Raw genomic sequence first — 17,667 nt, 5'->3', positions numbered from 1 at the left:
AATGAAAAGATAAAAAGACATGGGAGGGAGAGAGGAAGGAAAGGAAGGAAAAGGGAGGGAAGGAAGGAAGGAAGGAAGGAAGGAAGGAAAAGGGAGGGAGGGAAGGAAGGAAGGAAATGGAAGGAAGAGAGGGAGGGAGGGAGGGAGGAAGGAAGGAAGGAAGGAAGGAAGGAAAAGGGAGGGAAGGAAAGAAATGGAAGGAAGAAAAGGAGAGAGGAAGGAAGGAAGGAAGGAAGGAAGGTGGGCGAAGGGAAAGATTCACACACACACATACACATACACAATCTCAGCTGACCTGTGTGACTGCAGCCTCTCTCTCTCTCCCCCCCCCCTCTCTCTGCTGTCCCTGGGTTTACATTCATCTCAAGCCAAGTTCCCTCTACCAGCCTTTGCCACTGCATGGCAGCTGGCTTGGGTGTTCTAGTCAGTTCTGGGTGGTGAGCTCCAATGTGGAACCTTTTAAACCCACAAACTTTTGATTCCACCTTCTTGACCCAACAGGCAGGCCAACCTTTTCTTCAACTTATTACAACACCTCACCCTCCACAGTGCCAGAGACAAGATTACTGTGGTGGTCTCTTTATTGGGAGATGGTCTCCTTCTGGCCAGAATGAACCCACGACTCTGAGATATATTTTGCTGTTGCCCTTTTTATGCCAATGTACGTACAGGAATGCTTTTACATCTCTTAATCTCCTCTGAGGCAGAGATGACTCGTTTTTTTACTTGCAATTCAGACTGCAGTTCATCACCAGGAAAATTGCTGCTAGGTTTTTATCTGCAGGGATTGCCTTTAGCATAATGCATCCCAATTTTTGACAGATGAGATTGTTAACATTTTGTTTTCCCTTTTACCTTCGCTTAATTAATATTTTATTACATACTATTTTTAACTGTATGCTATTTTATCACATCTATTCCATTTTCCCTTTTATCTTGCTAGTCCTTGACCATAACTGAGTAGCTGTAACTAAATAGCCCGTATATATTTTATCATTTGAAAAGAAGGGGAATGCGTACTGCATGTACTGCCTATTATTTGAAAAAAAGTCAATTCCTGGATTTTTCCCAATAGAAAAACTGCTCTCTCAGCACCTGCTGGGAACCCACTGAATGCTTAAGAAGCTGTAATAGCCGGGTACTTCAACTCTACACCTACTAGTTGGTAAACCTTCCTTTAAAGAGCCCTCAATCCTCTCTGAAGCTTGACATGCATATACCTGGAAAACAGTAGAGACTAAAAGGGTTATCTGCTGCTGGATTCATAAAACATGCTTAAACCGATCAGTTTAAAAAGCAGTGGTGCATTTGCACGACAAGCTAAATTGGGTACAATGACACGTTTGAGACTTTCAGACAGTCCCTGGAAATGGTGAAAGAGAATAACGGAATAACGGGGTCGGAAGGTACCTTGGAGGTCATCTAGTCCAACCCCATGCTTGGGCAGGAGACCCTATACCATTTTGGACAAACGGCTGTCCAATCTCTTCTTGAAAATCTTCAGTGTTGGAGCATTCACAGCTTCTGGAGGCAAGTCTTTCCATTGATTAATTGTTCTAACTGTCAGGAAGTTTCTCCTTAGTTCCAGGTTGCTTCTCTCCTTGGTTAGTTTCCATCCGTTGCTTCCTGTCCTGCCTTCAGATGCTTTGGAGAACAGCTTGACTCCCTCTTCTTTGTGGCAACCCCTGAGATATTGGAAGATCCTATCATGTCACCCCTAGTCCTTCTCTTCGTTAGACTAGACATACCCAGTCTTTGAAAGAGGTTTCAATGCAGTGTAAAACGTTCATTAAGGGAAATTGCCTTGCTGTCTTGGTTTAACTTAGATAATTGCATCACCCTTGTATCATGAAGCACCTTGCTGAAATGACATACGCCATCAAATCAAGCCTACTCTGAACCAGGTAGTTCCTTCTTAGTTCATGCACTGTGTAAACCCAGAAGATGGGCTAGGTCAACCACGTTGTATGTATCTGAGCTACATATTTAACCTGGAACATCACAAGAAAAGGTGTTGAGAATTTTTGAAGTGAGGTGGCATTGTCACACTTCCCACTGAAGGTCTCACCAAGTTTATTTACTGACATTAAATTTGTTTCCCCACTTTGAGGGGACTCTTGAGAGCCTTGTAACTATTAAAAGCCAATAAAACCATGAATGATAAATATTCCTAGTAACAGTAATAGTTTAAAACACAGGGAGGAAGGGAGAAGGATTTGCAAGGGGGAAGTGGGATCTTCTCTCTCTCTTTTTAAAGATTTTATTAAGTTTTATAGGGTTAGGGATAAAATAGGCTCAGGATAGGGATCCTTTAAGGTGGGGTCGGGATCAGGATTGGGATTGGGATTAGGACAGGGTTGGGATCAGCATTGGGGTTATCCCCCAATAACATTTTCAATATTTAGCAAACAGACTATTGTTCGGGTACATATGTTCAGCTAACAATAGTTAACATAGTGATAGATAACTGTAGGAAATATAATAAACAATAATCATAAGCAGTATCAATTAATCAATGCATATCATTCTTCTTACTAGCATGTATTCAAAATAACATATCACATTCGTTTCTCACTAGTTCGTTTTCCTAACCATTGGTAAAAGTTATCCCACGTTTTAAAATAAATTGAATCTTCTTTCTCTTTAATCTCTAAAGTCAATCTATCCATTTCTGCACATTCTAAGATTTTCTTAATTAAGACCTCTTCAGTTGGTAAGTTTTCATTTTCCCAGTATTGGGCAAATACTATTCTCTCTGCTGTCAATACATGCAATATTAAATATTCATTCTCCTTCTCATGATTAGGTCCTAATATTCCTAACAAAAACAGTTCTGGTTTAAATTCTATCTGTTTTTTAATCATCTTTTCCAACCATGTGTGTATCTTAACCCAAAACGTTTTTGCTTTAGGGCATGTCCACCATGGGATCTTCTCTTAATTTACCAATCACCTCCAGCATCATACTCAGTTCCTGATCCTGGTGATATGACAGTAGCAGAAGCTATCTATGGAACGATTCTAAACGAAGAGCTCATTAAAATATTTCTTTCATATTGGGAAAAAGTCAAGCATCCATCGCTTGCTTTGTTAAGAAGCAGAAAATGATGGACTTCTCATACTGGAGAGAGTTTTGCTAAGCGATAGGCTTTCCTTCTAAAGTAGTTTTCCATGTAGTCCCCCTGGACTAAGTTTGGGGCAATTTTTGCAGGAGGTTAAGTGCCAATTTTAAGAGCCGTAGATACACAAATTTGGGAATTGCGATGCAGCACCTATCACTATTTGCCAACCATTCCTATCTTTGGAGATTTGGTAATGGCAGAACAGGGCAGATGTATATAATTGTTGTTATGGAAGTGAGATCTCTCAAACAATCCAAAGGTTTTGTTACAAGTGCTGAACAGAAATAATTTTCCATCGTATCTATGGGTTGAAGAGGCAGGGGAGATTGTCCACTCCGTGTTTCTACTTCTCCAGAAGATCTGGGATCCTTCTGTTGTATTTTGAAGAGGTCAACTGCCCCTTCCTTCAAATTGTGGAGAATATTTGGAGAAATGTGGCCAAAGATGACATCTGCATGTCAGAACAAACATTAATAATCTTGAAAACATGTCCAAATTTAATTTTTGTTTGAAGTAATGCTCCTCTGGGGGAGAATTTTATAACTCATGCATAAAAGTAGCAGCATCAGGCAAACAACGATGTTTTTCGTTTCTGCTACTGGTATTGTCTTTTGATTCGTGTAATGCAAATATCCTGATTCCAGCATTTTTTTAAAAAAAAAAGTGAAATGTTTTTTCAATTTGGAACTTTGAAATGGGGATTAGGTGGATATCCAGGGCCAATCCAAATGACTGAGCTGATTTCTTCCAAACTACGTGATTAATTAGAAGGTGCAATCGAATTTCCTTCAAACTAATCTCTGGATCAAACATCTACACAGTATTCCTTTTGAAAAACCTGAACTCATAAGCTCTTTTTTTCCAAGGAGAAAAAGGACATCTTTGAGAAGCTGTGAATGATGGCTCCATGCTAGCTCCATTCCTGAAGCTAACCCTTGGCTGCTGTCCCACAGTGAGAAGCATCTGGATCCATGGATCACATTAATTTCCTACAAAGCTGCCAAGCAACTATCTGAGAATTGTGGAAAATTAAAGGGATGGCCTAGACACGGAGTTTGAAGCATTGTCATCCCATCCAGATAATTCAACCAGAAATCTCAAAGAAGCAAGAATAAGATTCAAGAGCTCTTTGCCAACTTGTACCTTGACCCAGTCCTTTAGAATGCAACAATGTTCAGAATAATCATATCTCTGTACTCAGATGGACCCATAATAGATTCATTTCTCTGAATTCAGACAGGGTCTGAATAGGGAATTGTGAATTCTAATTATAAAGCGTTTCTAGTCAAGACTCAGTTTCCTGGAAATGACAATGTCATCTGATCCAACTCTATTTATGTTCTGAAATTCTTCTCGCATCTTTTTTTTTCTTCTTTTGCTGTGCTACTGACTTCCTGGACTGGGATTGTATTTTGTGGTCTGCCTTGTGATTTGAAGTCCACTGACTTTACTAACTCCGGTTGAGTTGGTTATTTAGTTATCCAGACAGGAAAGGATGTAAAATAGTACTTCTCAACCTGTGATCTGCAGACCACTGGGGGCCCATGATGCCATCATAGGGGGTCCGCGAAGGCTTGAAAAAAACATTATGATTTAAGAATAGAATTCTTTATTGGCCGAGTGTAATTGGACACACAAGGAATTTGCCTCCGGTGTAGAAGCTCTCAGTATACATACCAAACAACAAAGTCATAGATCATACATCATAGTTACAATCATTAATCATAAGATACAAACAAAAAGTGATAAATCAGAGGATACCAATAGGAGAAGATAGTAGAAAAGATGAGAAAGGATGAGAAGGATAATAGCAATATAGCCCTACTACACAGTTAAATATCTTTAGGTCTAAGACAGGGCTGTGGGAATTAGGTGTTCAGCAGAGTGATGACTCAGGGGGAGAAACTTAAATCTTGAGTTAAGTCTTGGGGGGTCCATCACCATGGTCCGTGGCCACAAAAGGTATTTAAAGGGGGTCCACGGTGAAGAAAAGGTCGAGAGCCACTGATGTAAAATAAGGCAATGCATCTCCTTTCGTATAAATTAAGTCTTTATTACAGTCATATAGTAACATTAGGAGGGTGGCTACAGTCAATTAAAAAGCATAGGAGACACATTAGAGTCTTAAAAAAAGAAAAGAAAAAGAAAAAAATATGAAAAGCTAGAACATATTAAAACAAAGTATATATAAAGCTCTGTAAGAAACTAAAAGAAGGAGTAGGAGGTAAGCTGGGTGTAGGGAGAATAAAAGTTTAGTATGTGGAAGAGTATATCTATCAAATTACAGAACATTCTAATATGGCAAATTAGATACTTACAAAGTCTAGTTTATGGCATCAGTCATTGTCTGCTGAATTATGAATTGCTGCTCTGCAGAATTTGGCAAAATCGGGCAACCCCTAGCAGGTTTGATATCTGAAAACAACAGGATGGTATAAAATGGTCCTGGGCACCCAGCAGTAATGGTGAGATGAGGCTAGTAGGAATGTCTTTGCAGTACAGGCACCGGGGAAGCACCTAGTTTGTTGTTTCTATGTGTCCAGGGTCACATGGGTCTTGTCTCTCCAGGTGAGGAATTTTCCTAGATTGGCCTTTGAGGACAGCTGAGGGGATGGCATGAATCATAACTTCCTTCCCTATGCTTCCCAGCATTGGGGCTGGGAATGTGTTCTATATGGATCTGTCCTTGAAAAGAATCCAGAAGTTTCAATTGGTTCAACTGAATATGCATATCTAGACTTGCTTTAGCACAAGTCTAGATATGCACATGTGTGACCTCTCTTGAGGGGGCTGCATTGGTTGCCAATTTGCTCCCTGTGCTGGTTGTCATGATGGCCAGATTATTTGAAGCAACGTCTTTTCCACTTATATCTATCTGAACCACCAGAACAGGGAGGTAGAGGATGTTACAGCTCCCCTCTTTTATGGAGGTCCATCTAATGGGACCAAGAAGAAGGGTCTTCTTTGTGGTGGCTACCTCCCTGTGGGAACATCATCCCTATGGAGATAATATTGGCCACCATCTTGACACTCTTTCAAAAGACCCTAAAGACATGGTTTGGCCAGTGAATCTAGGGACCCCAAGGTGATATGGAGCCCATCATGTGATTGGCTTGATTGTTATTGCTGGGGGGGGGTTTATTGGAGATAGAGTAGAGTAGAGTAGAGTAGAGTAGAGTAGAGCAGAGCAGAGCAGAGCAGAACAGAATAGAACAGTGGCACGCATGCCAGAGGTGGCACTCAGAGCCGTCTCTGTGGGCACATGTGCCATGCCCCAGAGATGGTGAGGGACTGGCCCCTGCCACCCTTGCCCCACCCACCCAGTCTGCCATGACCACCATGGCCCCACCCACCCAGCACCCAGTGATAAATAAGTGGGTTTTGGGTTGCAGTTTGGGCACTGGGTCTCTAAAAGGTTCGCCATCACTGGAATAGAACATAGAGAATAGAATTCAGAGAATAAAGAATGGAGAAAATAATAGAATAGAATAGAATAGAATAGAATAGAATAGAATAGAATAGAATAGAATAGAATATGGAATGAAATGGAGTGGAATGGAACAATAGAAATAGAAATAAGACTATCACAACACCATTAGATTTCACTTAACTCCAGACAAGTGTCAATGCATTTGGCTGGCACCTAAAGGGTTTCCGTTGACTTTTCCAGCCTTCGCCAATGCGCCCCAACGCTCTGGTTTTGTCCACTTAATTTGGGCGAAATGAGCTTTCCTGAAGCTGCAGCTGGGCTGTCATTTTGCAAATGGGAATGTTCGTCGCAATCTGTTCTGTTTAAGAAGACACTAGAAAAAGATCTTGTTTCTCCACCTTTGGGGAAGATTGCTCATTCAGTTCCATTTGGGGTAATAAAGAGAAGCAGACGATGTTAGGCAATAGCTACCTGCCTTGATAGAGGGAGTTGAGTCACCGTAAACTGGAGCAATTCCAGCAAAAAAAAACAAAAACCACCCCAAAACAAACCATCAGCCTCCCAGCAAATTTGACCCGGGAGATGCTAAACAGTAGAGCAGCATCCTCGGTTCCAGCTTTCCCTCTTTATACCAGCATTAAAATTATGAGGAGGAGAAATGAGGACATTTATAAAATGTGCTATTTCTTCTGCAAGGCACATAGATGGATCTCTCCAATTCAAACAATGTAATCACAATTAAATTTACTCTGTTTCTTCATAGAAGCAATCCAATTAACACACACACACACACAAACCCCTGGGATGTTCTATTTTACCGTGCCCTTTATTTATTTATTTTCTGTCTAGCAGAAAAGAGCCAATTTGGAAGAATGCTCCATCTGAGTTAGGGAGAACATGCTAACAGTTCTCAGAGGCTGGAAACAGGCTTGTTAATATTAAAGCTAGCTGGAGGCACACAGTAGTTGCAACCTTTCATTTGGGTGGCTTTCTAAAAGCTGCAGTTTGCTGAGCAGAAGGGAGGGGAGTGTGGAAAACTTAAAAAAGAAAAAAAGGGACAACCCACTGTTTTCCTTCTGCAGATTGCAGCATCAGTCGGGAAGCAGGGACACAATTCCTTAGAGGCTGTCGCTGCCATTTATTCATGGAAATTCCGGGAGAACAATTAAATTGAGGCCAGACAAGCATAAACCAACTTTAAGCTCAAATATGGAAGTTAAGCGATTCGCCTGCCCTTTAGGACCTGGAATGACTAAATCAGGGGTAGGCAACCTTGGCTTTTTTATGACTCATGGACTTCAACTCCCAGAATTCCTGAGCCAGCAGGGCTCAGCTTGGAAACCTCTCCATTTTCCCTCACCATGGCTGGCTCAGGAATTCTGGGAGTTGAAGTCCACCAGTCATAAAAGAGCCAAGGTGGCCTACCCCTGGACTAAATGGATGGAAAGGGTGTCATATGGGGTCCTGGGTGCTCTCTGAGCTTGCAGATGTTTCATTACCCAAACTAAATAACATCATCAGCACTAGTACTGATGATGTTACCAAGTTGGGTCATGAAATGTCTGCAAGGAAACAACCAGGCTGAGAGAGCACCGAGGAACCCTAATTTCAACCCTGAGCTAAAAATAGTATCTTGGATTGATGCAATATGTTTCCCAATCAACAAGGGGGGGCAGGAACTACAGGTAGTCCTCAACTGGGACCAAAATTTATGTCGCGCCCGAATTTACCAGCTTTTTTTGTCCCGGTTGTTAAGCAAATCATTGCAGTTGTTAAGTGAATCACACTGCCGTTAAGTGAATCCAACTTCCCCCCACTGGCTTTGCATGCTGGAAGCTGGGTGGGTAGGAAGATTGCAAAGGGCAGTCACACGGCCCTAAAATGCTGCAACCGTTGTAAATACAAGCCAGTTGCCAAGCGCTGAATTTTGATCACCTGACAGGTGGGAATTGCAGTCATATCATAAGCGTGAGGACTGATCATAAGTCACTTTGTTTAGTGTCCTTGTAACTTCAAACTGTCCCTAAACGAATGGTTGTAAGTTAAGGACTACCCGTAGGCCAGGATTGGAAGCATCCACTGACCTGTTGGTGCAACTTATGGAAAACGGTGGAATCGACTTGGAATTGACTCGGATGCCAGTTACTTTGAGCAAACAATCAGATCTCCCTCGATTCTGCCCTCTGGGTGTGCAGCAGAGCAGAAAAAATTGCTTGTTTCAGGCTAGAGAGCTCCCAAAGGTGCTTTTCCAAGAGGCAACTGGACTTTCTTGTTTTTCTTTGAAGACGTTTCGCTTCTCATCCAAGAAGCTTCTTCAGCTCTGACTGGATGGTGGGGAATGGAAGGATTTATACTCCTTGCAGAGAGCTGCTCAAGCCTACAGAACTATTTTCTGAGCAATGCTTAAGAGAGCCTATTTACTGCTCATCCAAAAGGGCATGATTATAACCTTCAGCATCGCCATTCTCCCACCTCTTTACAGAGAGAGCGCTGAAGATGGCTCCACCTCATACATGCAGTCACTTCCACAAATAACTGCAAACCAATAAATATGCATGGTGTCAAAAAGCTATTTGTGATTGGGTTGGCCTTCTGAGATAAGTTAGGTCAGGAAACAAATTCCACAGAGATTCCATGAATGTCACTCTTTAGCTATCTATATATATATTGTATAGCAGACATGTCAAACACAAGGCCTGGGGGCCGGATGCGGCCCGCGAAGTGGTTTTGTGTGGCCCGCGAAGCCATCCTGGAAACAGTGAGGGAACGGCCCCTGCTGCCTTGGTCCTGGCCCAGGCCGGCCGGGAGCCAATGTACAATTTATTGGTGGCCATCTATGCTGAAACGCATTCAGTCTTAGCTCCACAAGGCCGTCTGGAAACAGCGAGGAACCAGCCCCTGCCGTGTCAGCCCTGCCCCCTGGGTGCATGCTGGGGAGGTGTCACCCTTTGTGAGGAATGAAGAAATGGCCCATGCCTTGGCGCTTGCCCCAGTCCCACCCTCTTCTGCCAGAGACCCTCAGATCTGTCCCACTCCTGCCCAGGCCCCCACAGGCACCCAGTAGGCCACACCCACTCCATCCACGCCCACCCAGTAGGCCGCACCCACCCTGGCCATACCCACCCGGCCCCCAGAGGGCAACCGCAATGCTGATGCGGCCCTCAATGAAATTGAGTTTGACACCCCTGTTGTATAGTGACCAAATTTGGAAAGCCTGCTAGAGTTTTTCTCTCCCTCCCTCTTATACCAAACAGAATCAAAGTAGGACTTTTGAGTTTCTTTGTCACACTAAATTGTTTTTCCTCCCTTAAGGGCTCGTGTGTTCCTTCATCAAGATTATCTCCATATTTCTTTACATATTGTTTATTTGGAAATGCTTATTTACCAAACCAAATGCGCTCCAGCTTGACAGGTGGCAATGATAAATACCCACCATAAATCCATACAACTATATCAGAATTGATTGGTTTTATGTGAAGTGCCACATCAATTTTAAAAAGCAGGCACGCAGGGCCAAATTGTCATGTTTTTTTAGGGCTGAAAGTGAAAAAAGACTTCCTCAAATAGCATGAAATTAATTTTTTTCCCATTATAGTTCTACTGAAACAAACGCTGTTTGTGTTTTCATCCTTGAACCCCTAGGCACAGAATGGGATCGATATTTTTGTTTTTAAAAATGTCACGGCTGGATATTTGCACGCACAAACACACAGACACACAAACACAGACACTCATATTATCCTCCACACACAGTTCTTTCAAAAGACTTAATTGATTTACAGTAAATAACAACAATTTACTTCCTGCGCTTGGACAGCAATCCAGCTGTCATATAAATTAACTCCTTAGAAGCTCTGATGTCACCGCAAGAACTTTTGATGCCACCACTTCTGCATCAGACCATCAATGGCTGCTCATGGTGGGTATAAGCCTTAAATGTTGGCTACTGCATAGTTGCTGAAACGTAAACACCCTTCTACTCTCAAAAGTGAATGCTTGAAACACCTTTGGAGCTATTCTGAGGAAAATAATTTTAATACTCAAAGGCTGGGTTCATAGGTATGCTGAAGTTTATATCTGGGTTAACAAAACCGAATTCCTGTGTTCACACAGCATGCAACAATGCACATACCAACCATTTGATGGTTTTATGAGACGGTGTGGTTCATACAATATACTCACTCAATAGCTGCGCTCCCCAAAATGCACTCAACCATAAAGTATGTGATCCCATTTTAAGCTAGTGTGCCCTACTGTGTGAATTATTGAATATAGGATGAACGGTTTCAGGAACTGGGTATGCCTAACGTTGAGAAGGACCAGGGGTGACATGATAGTAGGGTTCCAATATTTGAGGGGCTGTCACAGAGAGGAGGGGGGGACAACCTATTCTCCAAAGCACCTGAAGGCCAGGCAAGGAATAACGGATGGAAGCTGATCAAGGAGAGATTCAACCTAGAAATAAGGAGAAATTTTCTGACAGTGAGGACAATTAACCAGCGGAACAGACTGCCTTCAGAGGTTGTGGGTGCTCCATCATGGAAGGTTTTTAAGAAGAGATTAGGCAGCCATGTGTCCAGAATTGTATAGGATCTCCTGCTTGAGCAGGGGGTTGAACTAGAAGACCTTCAAGGTCCCTTCCAACTCTATTATTCTGTTCTTTTAAAAATCAAGCTATAGAGTGAAATTTTTAACCTTTTAAAGTAGTTGGATTTTCTGACATGGTTGTGGAGATTCTTTTATCACTTCCTTTTTCCCAAGCTGAAGATTAAAAAGTGCAGAAGTGTACAGTGATGACAAACATAATCAGGTGAATAAGGGGGCAGGGCTACGATTAGGTTACCTCCAAATTTAATTCTGTTATCACTCCAACAAAAGTTCACCAGAACACTAGATGTCCCTATGTGCCAATGTCTACAGTACACAAACAGTCGCCTAATTTGATTTTCAGAATTAAATTGGAAAAAGGGACTGTGAAAGAATGACTTATATTGGCCCAAAGAACTTCAAGGTTAGACAGACAGATGAAATTCATCCAGCTGATCCTCTAATCCATTTCCACCCGAAACGTGACTCTTAAACAACATATTCAAGAAGAGGCTAGCTTACCTCACAGATGTCCTTCAGATGTTTGATATAGTGGCGCTCCGTACTCATGATTTCATTAATGACATTGGCTCTCATCTGGTCTCGGTTCTGGAGGGTTCTCCCAAGACAGAGGCAGTCAGTGGCATTTGGATCCAAGTGTCCATTCTGTACTTCACTTGTGCCTTCTTCAACTCCATCTTCTTGGTTGACCCAGAGCTGTAACCAAAGGCAATACCAGCCCATTACATTGGTTTTCTAGTGATGCTGAGAGCAGCCAGCTGAGATGAGAGAAGGGCTTAAGAGGGGAATTAGCCTGGACTCGCTATGTAAACACAAGGTTTGATACCCTTTCCCACCCACCCCCAATGCCTTTGAACCTTATTTAGTCTTTCCCAATCAAAAGTTACCCAGTTGGGGAGATTCCTGTGAAACAGGCACAGAACAATAAAGTAGCTAGTTTGAACTCTGCATGTATGTGTCTGGTGATTGCACCTGATTAGTGTTCAGCCATGCCAACATTTTTCTTTTACATCCTCATTATTCAAGGATGAATTTGATGCCTCGCAAGTTTGCAGAATTGAAGGCAATTCTTTAGCTCAATTTGATTGCAAAACTAAAGAAATCCAGGATTTTTGTTGATAGTGGATAATCAGACTTGATACATTCTCTACTCCGTGGGGCTAGCCTGTGTGATTTCCATTGGCGAGTCAACCCACAGAACAATTGGGAAAGATTGTGGTTTTAGTGAAGTAATTCATATGGTCCAGTAAGAATGCAATAAGAAGGAAACCACAACTGAACCCAGAATTTATGTTGCTAACTGAGAAATGTGTTGAGTTTTGCCCCATTTTACGACTTTTCTTGCCACCTTTGTTAAGCGGATCACTGCAGTTGTTAAATGAGTAACACGGTTGTTAAATGAATCTGCCTTCCCCACTGACTTTTCTTTTCATCGCAAAAGGGGATCACATGACCCCGGGACACTACAACCGTCATAAATGTGAGTCGGTTGTCAAGCATCCGAATGTAAATCACGTGACCCTGGGGGATGCTGCAGCGGTGGAAAGTGTGAAAAATGATCATAGGTTATTTTTCCAGTGTCGTTGTAACTTTGAATGGTCGCTACATGAACTGTTGTAAGTTGAGGACCACCTGTAATATGAATTGGATTGAACTCCAGTTCTTTTAGACCTGTTTAATCCCAAGACTTGATTTCTTTTACCTCGGTCTTGTCAACTCCTGTTTTCCTTCCTCCACGATTCTTTAAAAAAAAGAATCAGAAGGATTATTCTGAAAATATCCAACAATTTTAAGTTGAAACACCAGGAGGGACTAAGAAAACATTAAAAAACACTCTCCTGCATTCAGCTCTAAATACACAGCATAGTACGACTGTTCTTCAAACAGCAAACAGGTGACAATAATGCAGGAAATGTTATTTTCCTTCATTTGTGTTCAGCCTTCAAGTCACAAGAAACATAAATTACACTCTGCATTGAAAGGGATATGGACAGGTGTTCCATTTCCACAGCTTAGCCTATGGTTAAATATGTAGCTGCTGATGCATTGTTTCTAACCTGTTCCTTAGGAATGATGGCAGTGGTACGTTCAATTTGCAAAAATCTCCATCCCTCTCCTTTTTCGTGTTCTCTGCTTTTTCCAACTGCTGATTATGTTTTGCTCAACAACATTCTTTTTATTACTGCACCAGAAGAGCTTTAAAGGTCAAGAATTGGGAGATCGCAGAGACAACCCACCAATTTTTCTCACGATCGATTTAAAGGGGCAGTGAACACGAGAAAAATGATTTGCAAACTGAAGTGGAATAACGACAAGATGGCCCTTTTTAAGACCAAACATCAATTTGGATATGCATGGAAAAGGATGAAATCAGAAACTATCGGTGCATTCATGTAATACATATATTTACCTTTGCTATATTGATATTTTTTTATTTTATTTTTTTACAATATGCTTAAACCCTATTCGGTACAAGCTAAAAAAAGAAATATAGAAAGTGATAATTTCAAGGTGTTTGGGAAATGGCTTTAAGGAGGTTTTAGTCCTCCTTTCCCAGCCTGACCTTCCCAAAATAAACAAAAAAAAATGTGTTGCTTTGCCAAAATATTTCCATTGCTCCTTCTAGCTTTTTGTAACCCTGAAAAATCCAGCAATTCAGTAGAATAAATAAAATATGAACATAGAAATGGGACAGAGATGAGGCAGAACGCACATTCTAAACTTAGCACATCAGAATTGATAGGAGGGTACTTTATTGAATCAACAAAGATCATAAAAAAGGAGTCCCGGCGGATTTTACTCTGCTAAGCTATTGCCAACTATCATCTCCATTTCAAGGCCATTGAGCCAGCGCTGCCCAAAGACATTTCCACAGTCACGTGGCCAGCGTGACTTCACAGAGCGCTGTTACCTTCCCACCAAAGTGGTATCTATTTATCTACTTGCATTTGCCTGCTTTTGAACTCCTAGGTTGGCAGGAGCTGAGGCGAAGACATGAGCTCACCCTGTCATGTGGCGCTCAGGACTCAAACCTGGGCTGCCGGCTTTCCAGCCAACAAGCCCAGCCTCTTGACTGTTGAGCCACTGAAATGCCTTAGCAGAGATCGTGCATCATGTCAAACTGTAAACTGTGGTCTAGAAACCTCCATGATTGTATTCAGAGAATCCTCTAAACCAGTGTTTCTCAGCCTGGGCTTCTTCCAGATGTGTACACCTCAATTTCCAAATCCTCAGATCAGCATGGGTACCACTAGTGTGCAACTTAACAACCATTTATTGAAGAACAGACATCTGGAAATTAGCTGGCCGAGAAAACATAGATCTAGACCAGTGTTTCCCAACTTTAGCTATTCAAGATATGTGGATTTCAACTTCCAGAATGCTGATTGGGGAATCCTGGGGGTTGAAGTCCATACGTCCTACAACGGCTAAGGTTGGGAAACAGTGTTCCAAACCAACCAATTCATAATACAGCAAGATCTGTAGCTCTTATTCCAAGTTTGATATCTCACTCTAAGCAACTTGACCCAATCCTCAGAAGGGCACGTTGATCTACTAGACCAGGAGTCTCCAAATTTGGCAACTTTAAAACCTGTGCACTTCACCTTGCAGAATTTCTCAGCTAGTATGCTGGCTGGGGAATTCTGGGCATTGAAGTCCGCATATCTTCAAGTTGCTGAGGTTGGGAAATATTACCATGCAGCATAACTAATGAAGAGATGTGACAAGCTAATTCATCTCGGAAGGCATAATTTGACTGAACTTCTGGCGTAACTAAACAATTCAAATGCAACGCAAAAATGTGACAGAAGGGTCGGCCCTCCGATACGGCTCCTCTACAGGAAGGAAAACCAAAGTGCTAGATCAGTGGTGGCGAACCTATGGCATGGGTGCGAGGCGGCACTCGGAGCCCTCTCTGTGGGCACACGCATCGTCTCCCCAGCCTCCTCCCACAGCCCCCTCCTCACCAGCAGCCTCCCCGGAGGAGAGTCGCCCCTGGGCGCGGCCCACGTGAAGCAGCATAGCCAAGGACATGGTAGCCAGGCAGCGGGGACAAGACTCTGCCCTTGCGCCCCGTCACGCGCAGGTGATGCTGCAGGGCATGGGCGGAGGGCGTGGCCACCATGGCGCTGCTGGGCTGCCTGGGTGATCTGTGGCGGGCCGTGCAGGTGGCGGGTGGCCCAGTGGGCAGGGCGTAGTGGTGACGGGGATGGGGGGGAGGGTTTTGGGCACTCGGTCTCTAAAAGGTTCGCCATCACTGTGCTAGATCATACAACGGTTCTTCACACGGTGTCTTCTCTGGCCCAGTGGGCCCAACAAAGAGTTAAGGTGGAATGGGAACTCCCGCAGCAAATAGAACCAGCCAAGTAATCCCAGGAGGTTCGATTAAGCCACAAATAAATCCAGTTATGTACAGGTTAAACTAATTCCGCAGAATTATTTTGCAGGGCTGAAATCTAATCAACTGGGAAGTCATCCCTCCTAATGCGGGAGAAAAAAAAGATTTAAGCAGACAAATATAACTTGCATGAACAAGGCGTACGCCTGCTACGTGTTGAGAATACCTTAAATTATGCACCTTTCCCAAGGATCATGCGGAAACTACAAAAGGCACTTGTGTGAGCCCAGAAAGCAACACAACCGCTTTAAGGGGTTTTTGATGGGTGCTGTGAGTGCGCACTTGCACGTGCTCTGAATCCCCTTCGAATCTGAAACTCAGCACAGCCCTAGAAAGAAGGTCTGAACAATTTCTATTCCAAAACTCACCACCGAGGCCGGCCAGCACAGGGCACAGCTCCCAAGCACTGATTGGCTCTAGTGGCTGTCTGTCTCACTGATGGAGAAAGGACCAGTGATAATTGACTGGGCTTTTAATGTGATTTTATGTATCTTTTGGTCTTGCATCATGAGCCAACTCGGGACTGTGCTGCCTCTTGTCTTACACCACCACCACCCATTTCTGGGATTCGCTCCTGCCTTCCTGGTAAACTGTCCCTTCACTGTAGTCCATCACAGCAACAAAGATGATTAGGGGACTGGAGGCTAAAACATATAAGGAACGGTTGCTGGAATTGGGTCTGTCTAGTTTAACGAAGAGAAGGATGAGGGGGGACATGATAGCAGTCTTCCAATATCTCAGGGGCTGCCCCAAAGAAGAGGGAGTCAAGCTATTCTCCAAGGTGCCAGAAGGCAGGACAAGAAGCAATGGATGGAAACTGATCAAGGAGAGAAGCAACCTAGAATTAAGGAGAAACTTCCTACAGTTAGAACAATTAACCAGTGGAACAACCTGCCTCCAGAAGCTCTGAATGCTCCAACACTGGAAGTTTTTAAGAAGAAACTGGACAGTCATTTGTCCGAAATGGTATAGGGTTTGCTCCCTGAGCAGGGGGTTGGACTAGATGACCTCCAAGATCCCGTCCAACTTTATTATTATTATTACATCAGCCACCCTCTGACACCAGGAAGTCAATCCTGGAAAGGCTTGTGAGCAGGAGAGACCAAGAGAACAGAATGCATCATGTTTAAGGAGTTTCAGATTCTGGGCAGTGGGTGAGTTCAAGATTTTGTGTGGCAACCATAACATCCACAAAACTCACAGCCCTTCTCTTATCAGCCATGGAGATAAGGAGAGAAGTCAAAATACAATACACAACTGAAGGCAAGAGCTCTGTGTGTGTGTGTGTGTGTGTATGTGTGTGTGTGTGTGTGTGTGTGTGTGTGTGTGTTTGTGTGCACGTGGGTATTGTAGATACAGATAGTCTTCGACTTTACAACCACAATTCACCCCCAAATTTCCATTGCTAAAGTGAAACAGTTGTTCAGTGAGTTTTGCCCCATTTTATGACCTTTCTTGCCACAGTTGTTAAGTGAATCACTGCCGTTGTTAAGTTAGTAGTGCAGTTGTTAAGTGTAATCTGGCTTCCCCACTGATTTTATCAGAAGGTCGCAAAAGGCGATCACGTGATCCCGGGACATGAATATGAGCCAGTTGCCGAGCGCCTGAATTTTGATCAGGTGACCCTGGGGAGGCTGCAACAATCGTAAGTGGGGGAAATGGTCATAAGTCCCTTTTTTCAGCACCATTGTAACTACGAACGGTCACTAAATGAATGGTTAGAAGTTGAAGGCTGCCCGTACTAGGTTTGTAAATTATATTACCTTTTGTCTATTAGCTCACACTATGTTCGTACAAGTATCTTAGTGTTTAGAAACAACTCCCTCATTTGTTTAAGTGTTCCCTCTCTCTCTCCCTCTCTCCCTCCCTGCCTCCCTCCCTCTCTCCCTCTCCCCTTCCCTCTCTTCCTCCGTCTCTCCCTCCTTCCCTCTCTCCATCTGTCCTTCCCTCCCTCCCTCTCTTCCTCTCCCTGTCCTTCCCTCCCTCCCTCCTTCCCTCCCTCTCTCTCTCCCCTCCCTCCCTCTCTCTCTCTCCTTCTCTCCCTCCCTTTCTCTCTCTCTCTCTCTCCCCCTCCCTCCCTCTCTCTCCTTCCCTCACCTCCTTCCCTCT

The 17,667-nt window shown here is 43.2% G+C and overlaps 1 protein-coding gene across 2 annotated transcripts in view; it reads right to left on the bottom strand.

Annotated features, from left to right (window-relative positions):
• ARHGEF9 (Cdc42 guanine nucleotide exchange factor 9) overlaps positions 1 to 17,667 on the bottom strand; it is a 96,684-nt gene that overhangs the window by 64,432 nt on the left and 14,585 nt on the right. For both annotated transcript variants that reach the window (XM_015810775.2, XM_029283107.1), the window contains exon 2: positions 11,661 to 11,855. In XM_015810775.2, coding sequence (XP_015666261.2) covers positions 11,661 to 11,855 — 195 coding nt within the window. The remainder of the gene's footprint in view (positions 1 to 11,660; positions 11,856 to 17,667) is intronic.

This window comes from Protobothrops mucrosquamatus, unplaced genomic scaffold (genome assembly GCF_001527695.2).
Source record: "Protobothrops mucrosquamatus isolate PMUCROS unplaced genomic scaffold, P.Mucros_1.0 scaffold19, whole genome shotgun sequence".
Taxonomy (NCBI): Eukaryota; Metazoa; Chordata; class Lepidosauria; order Squamata; family Viperidae; genus Protobothrops; species Protobothrops mucrosquamatus.
This window is presented reverse-complemented; position numbering and strand designations above follow the sequence as displayed.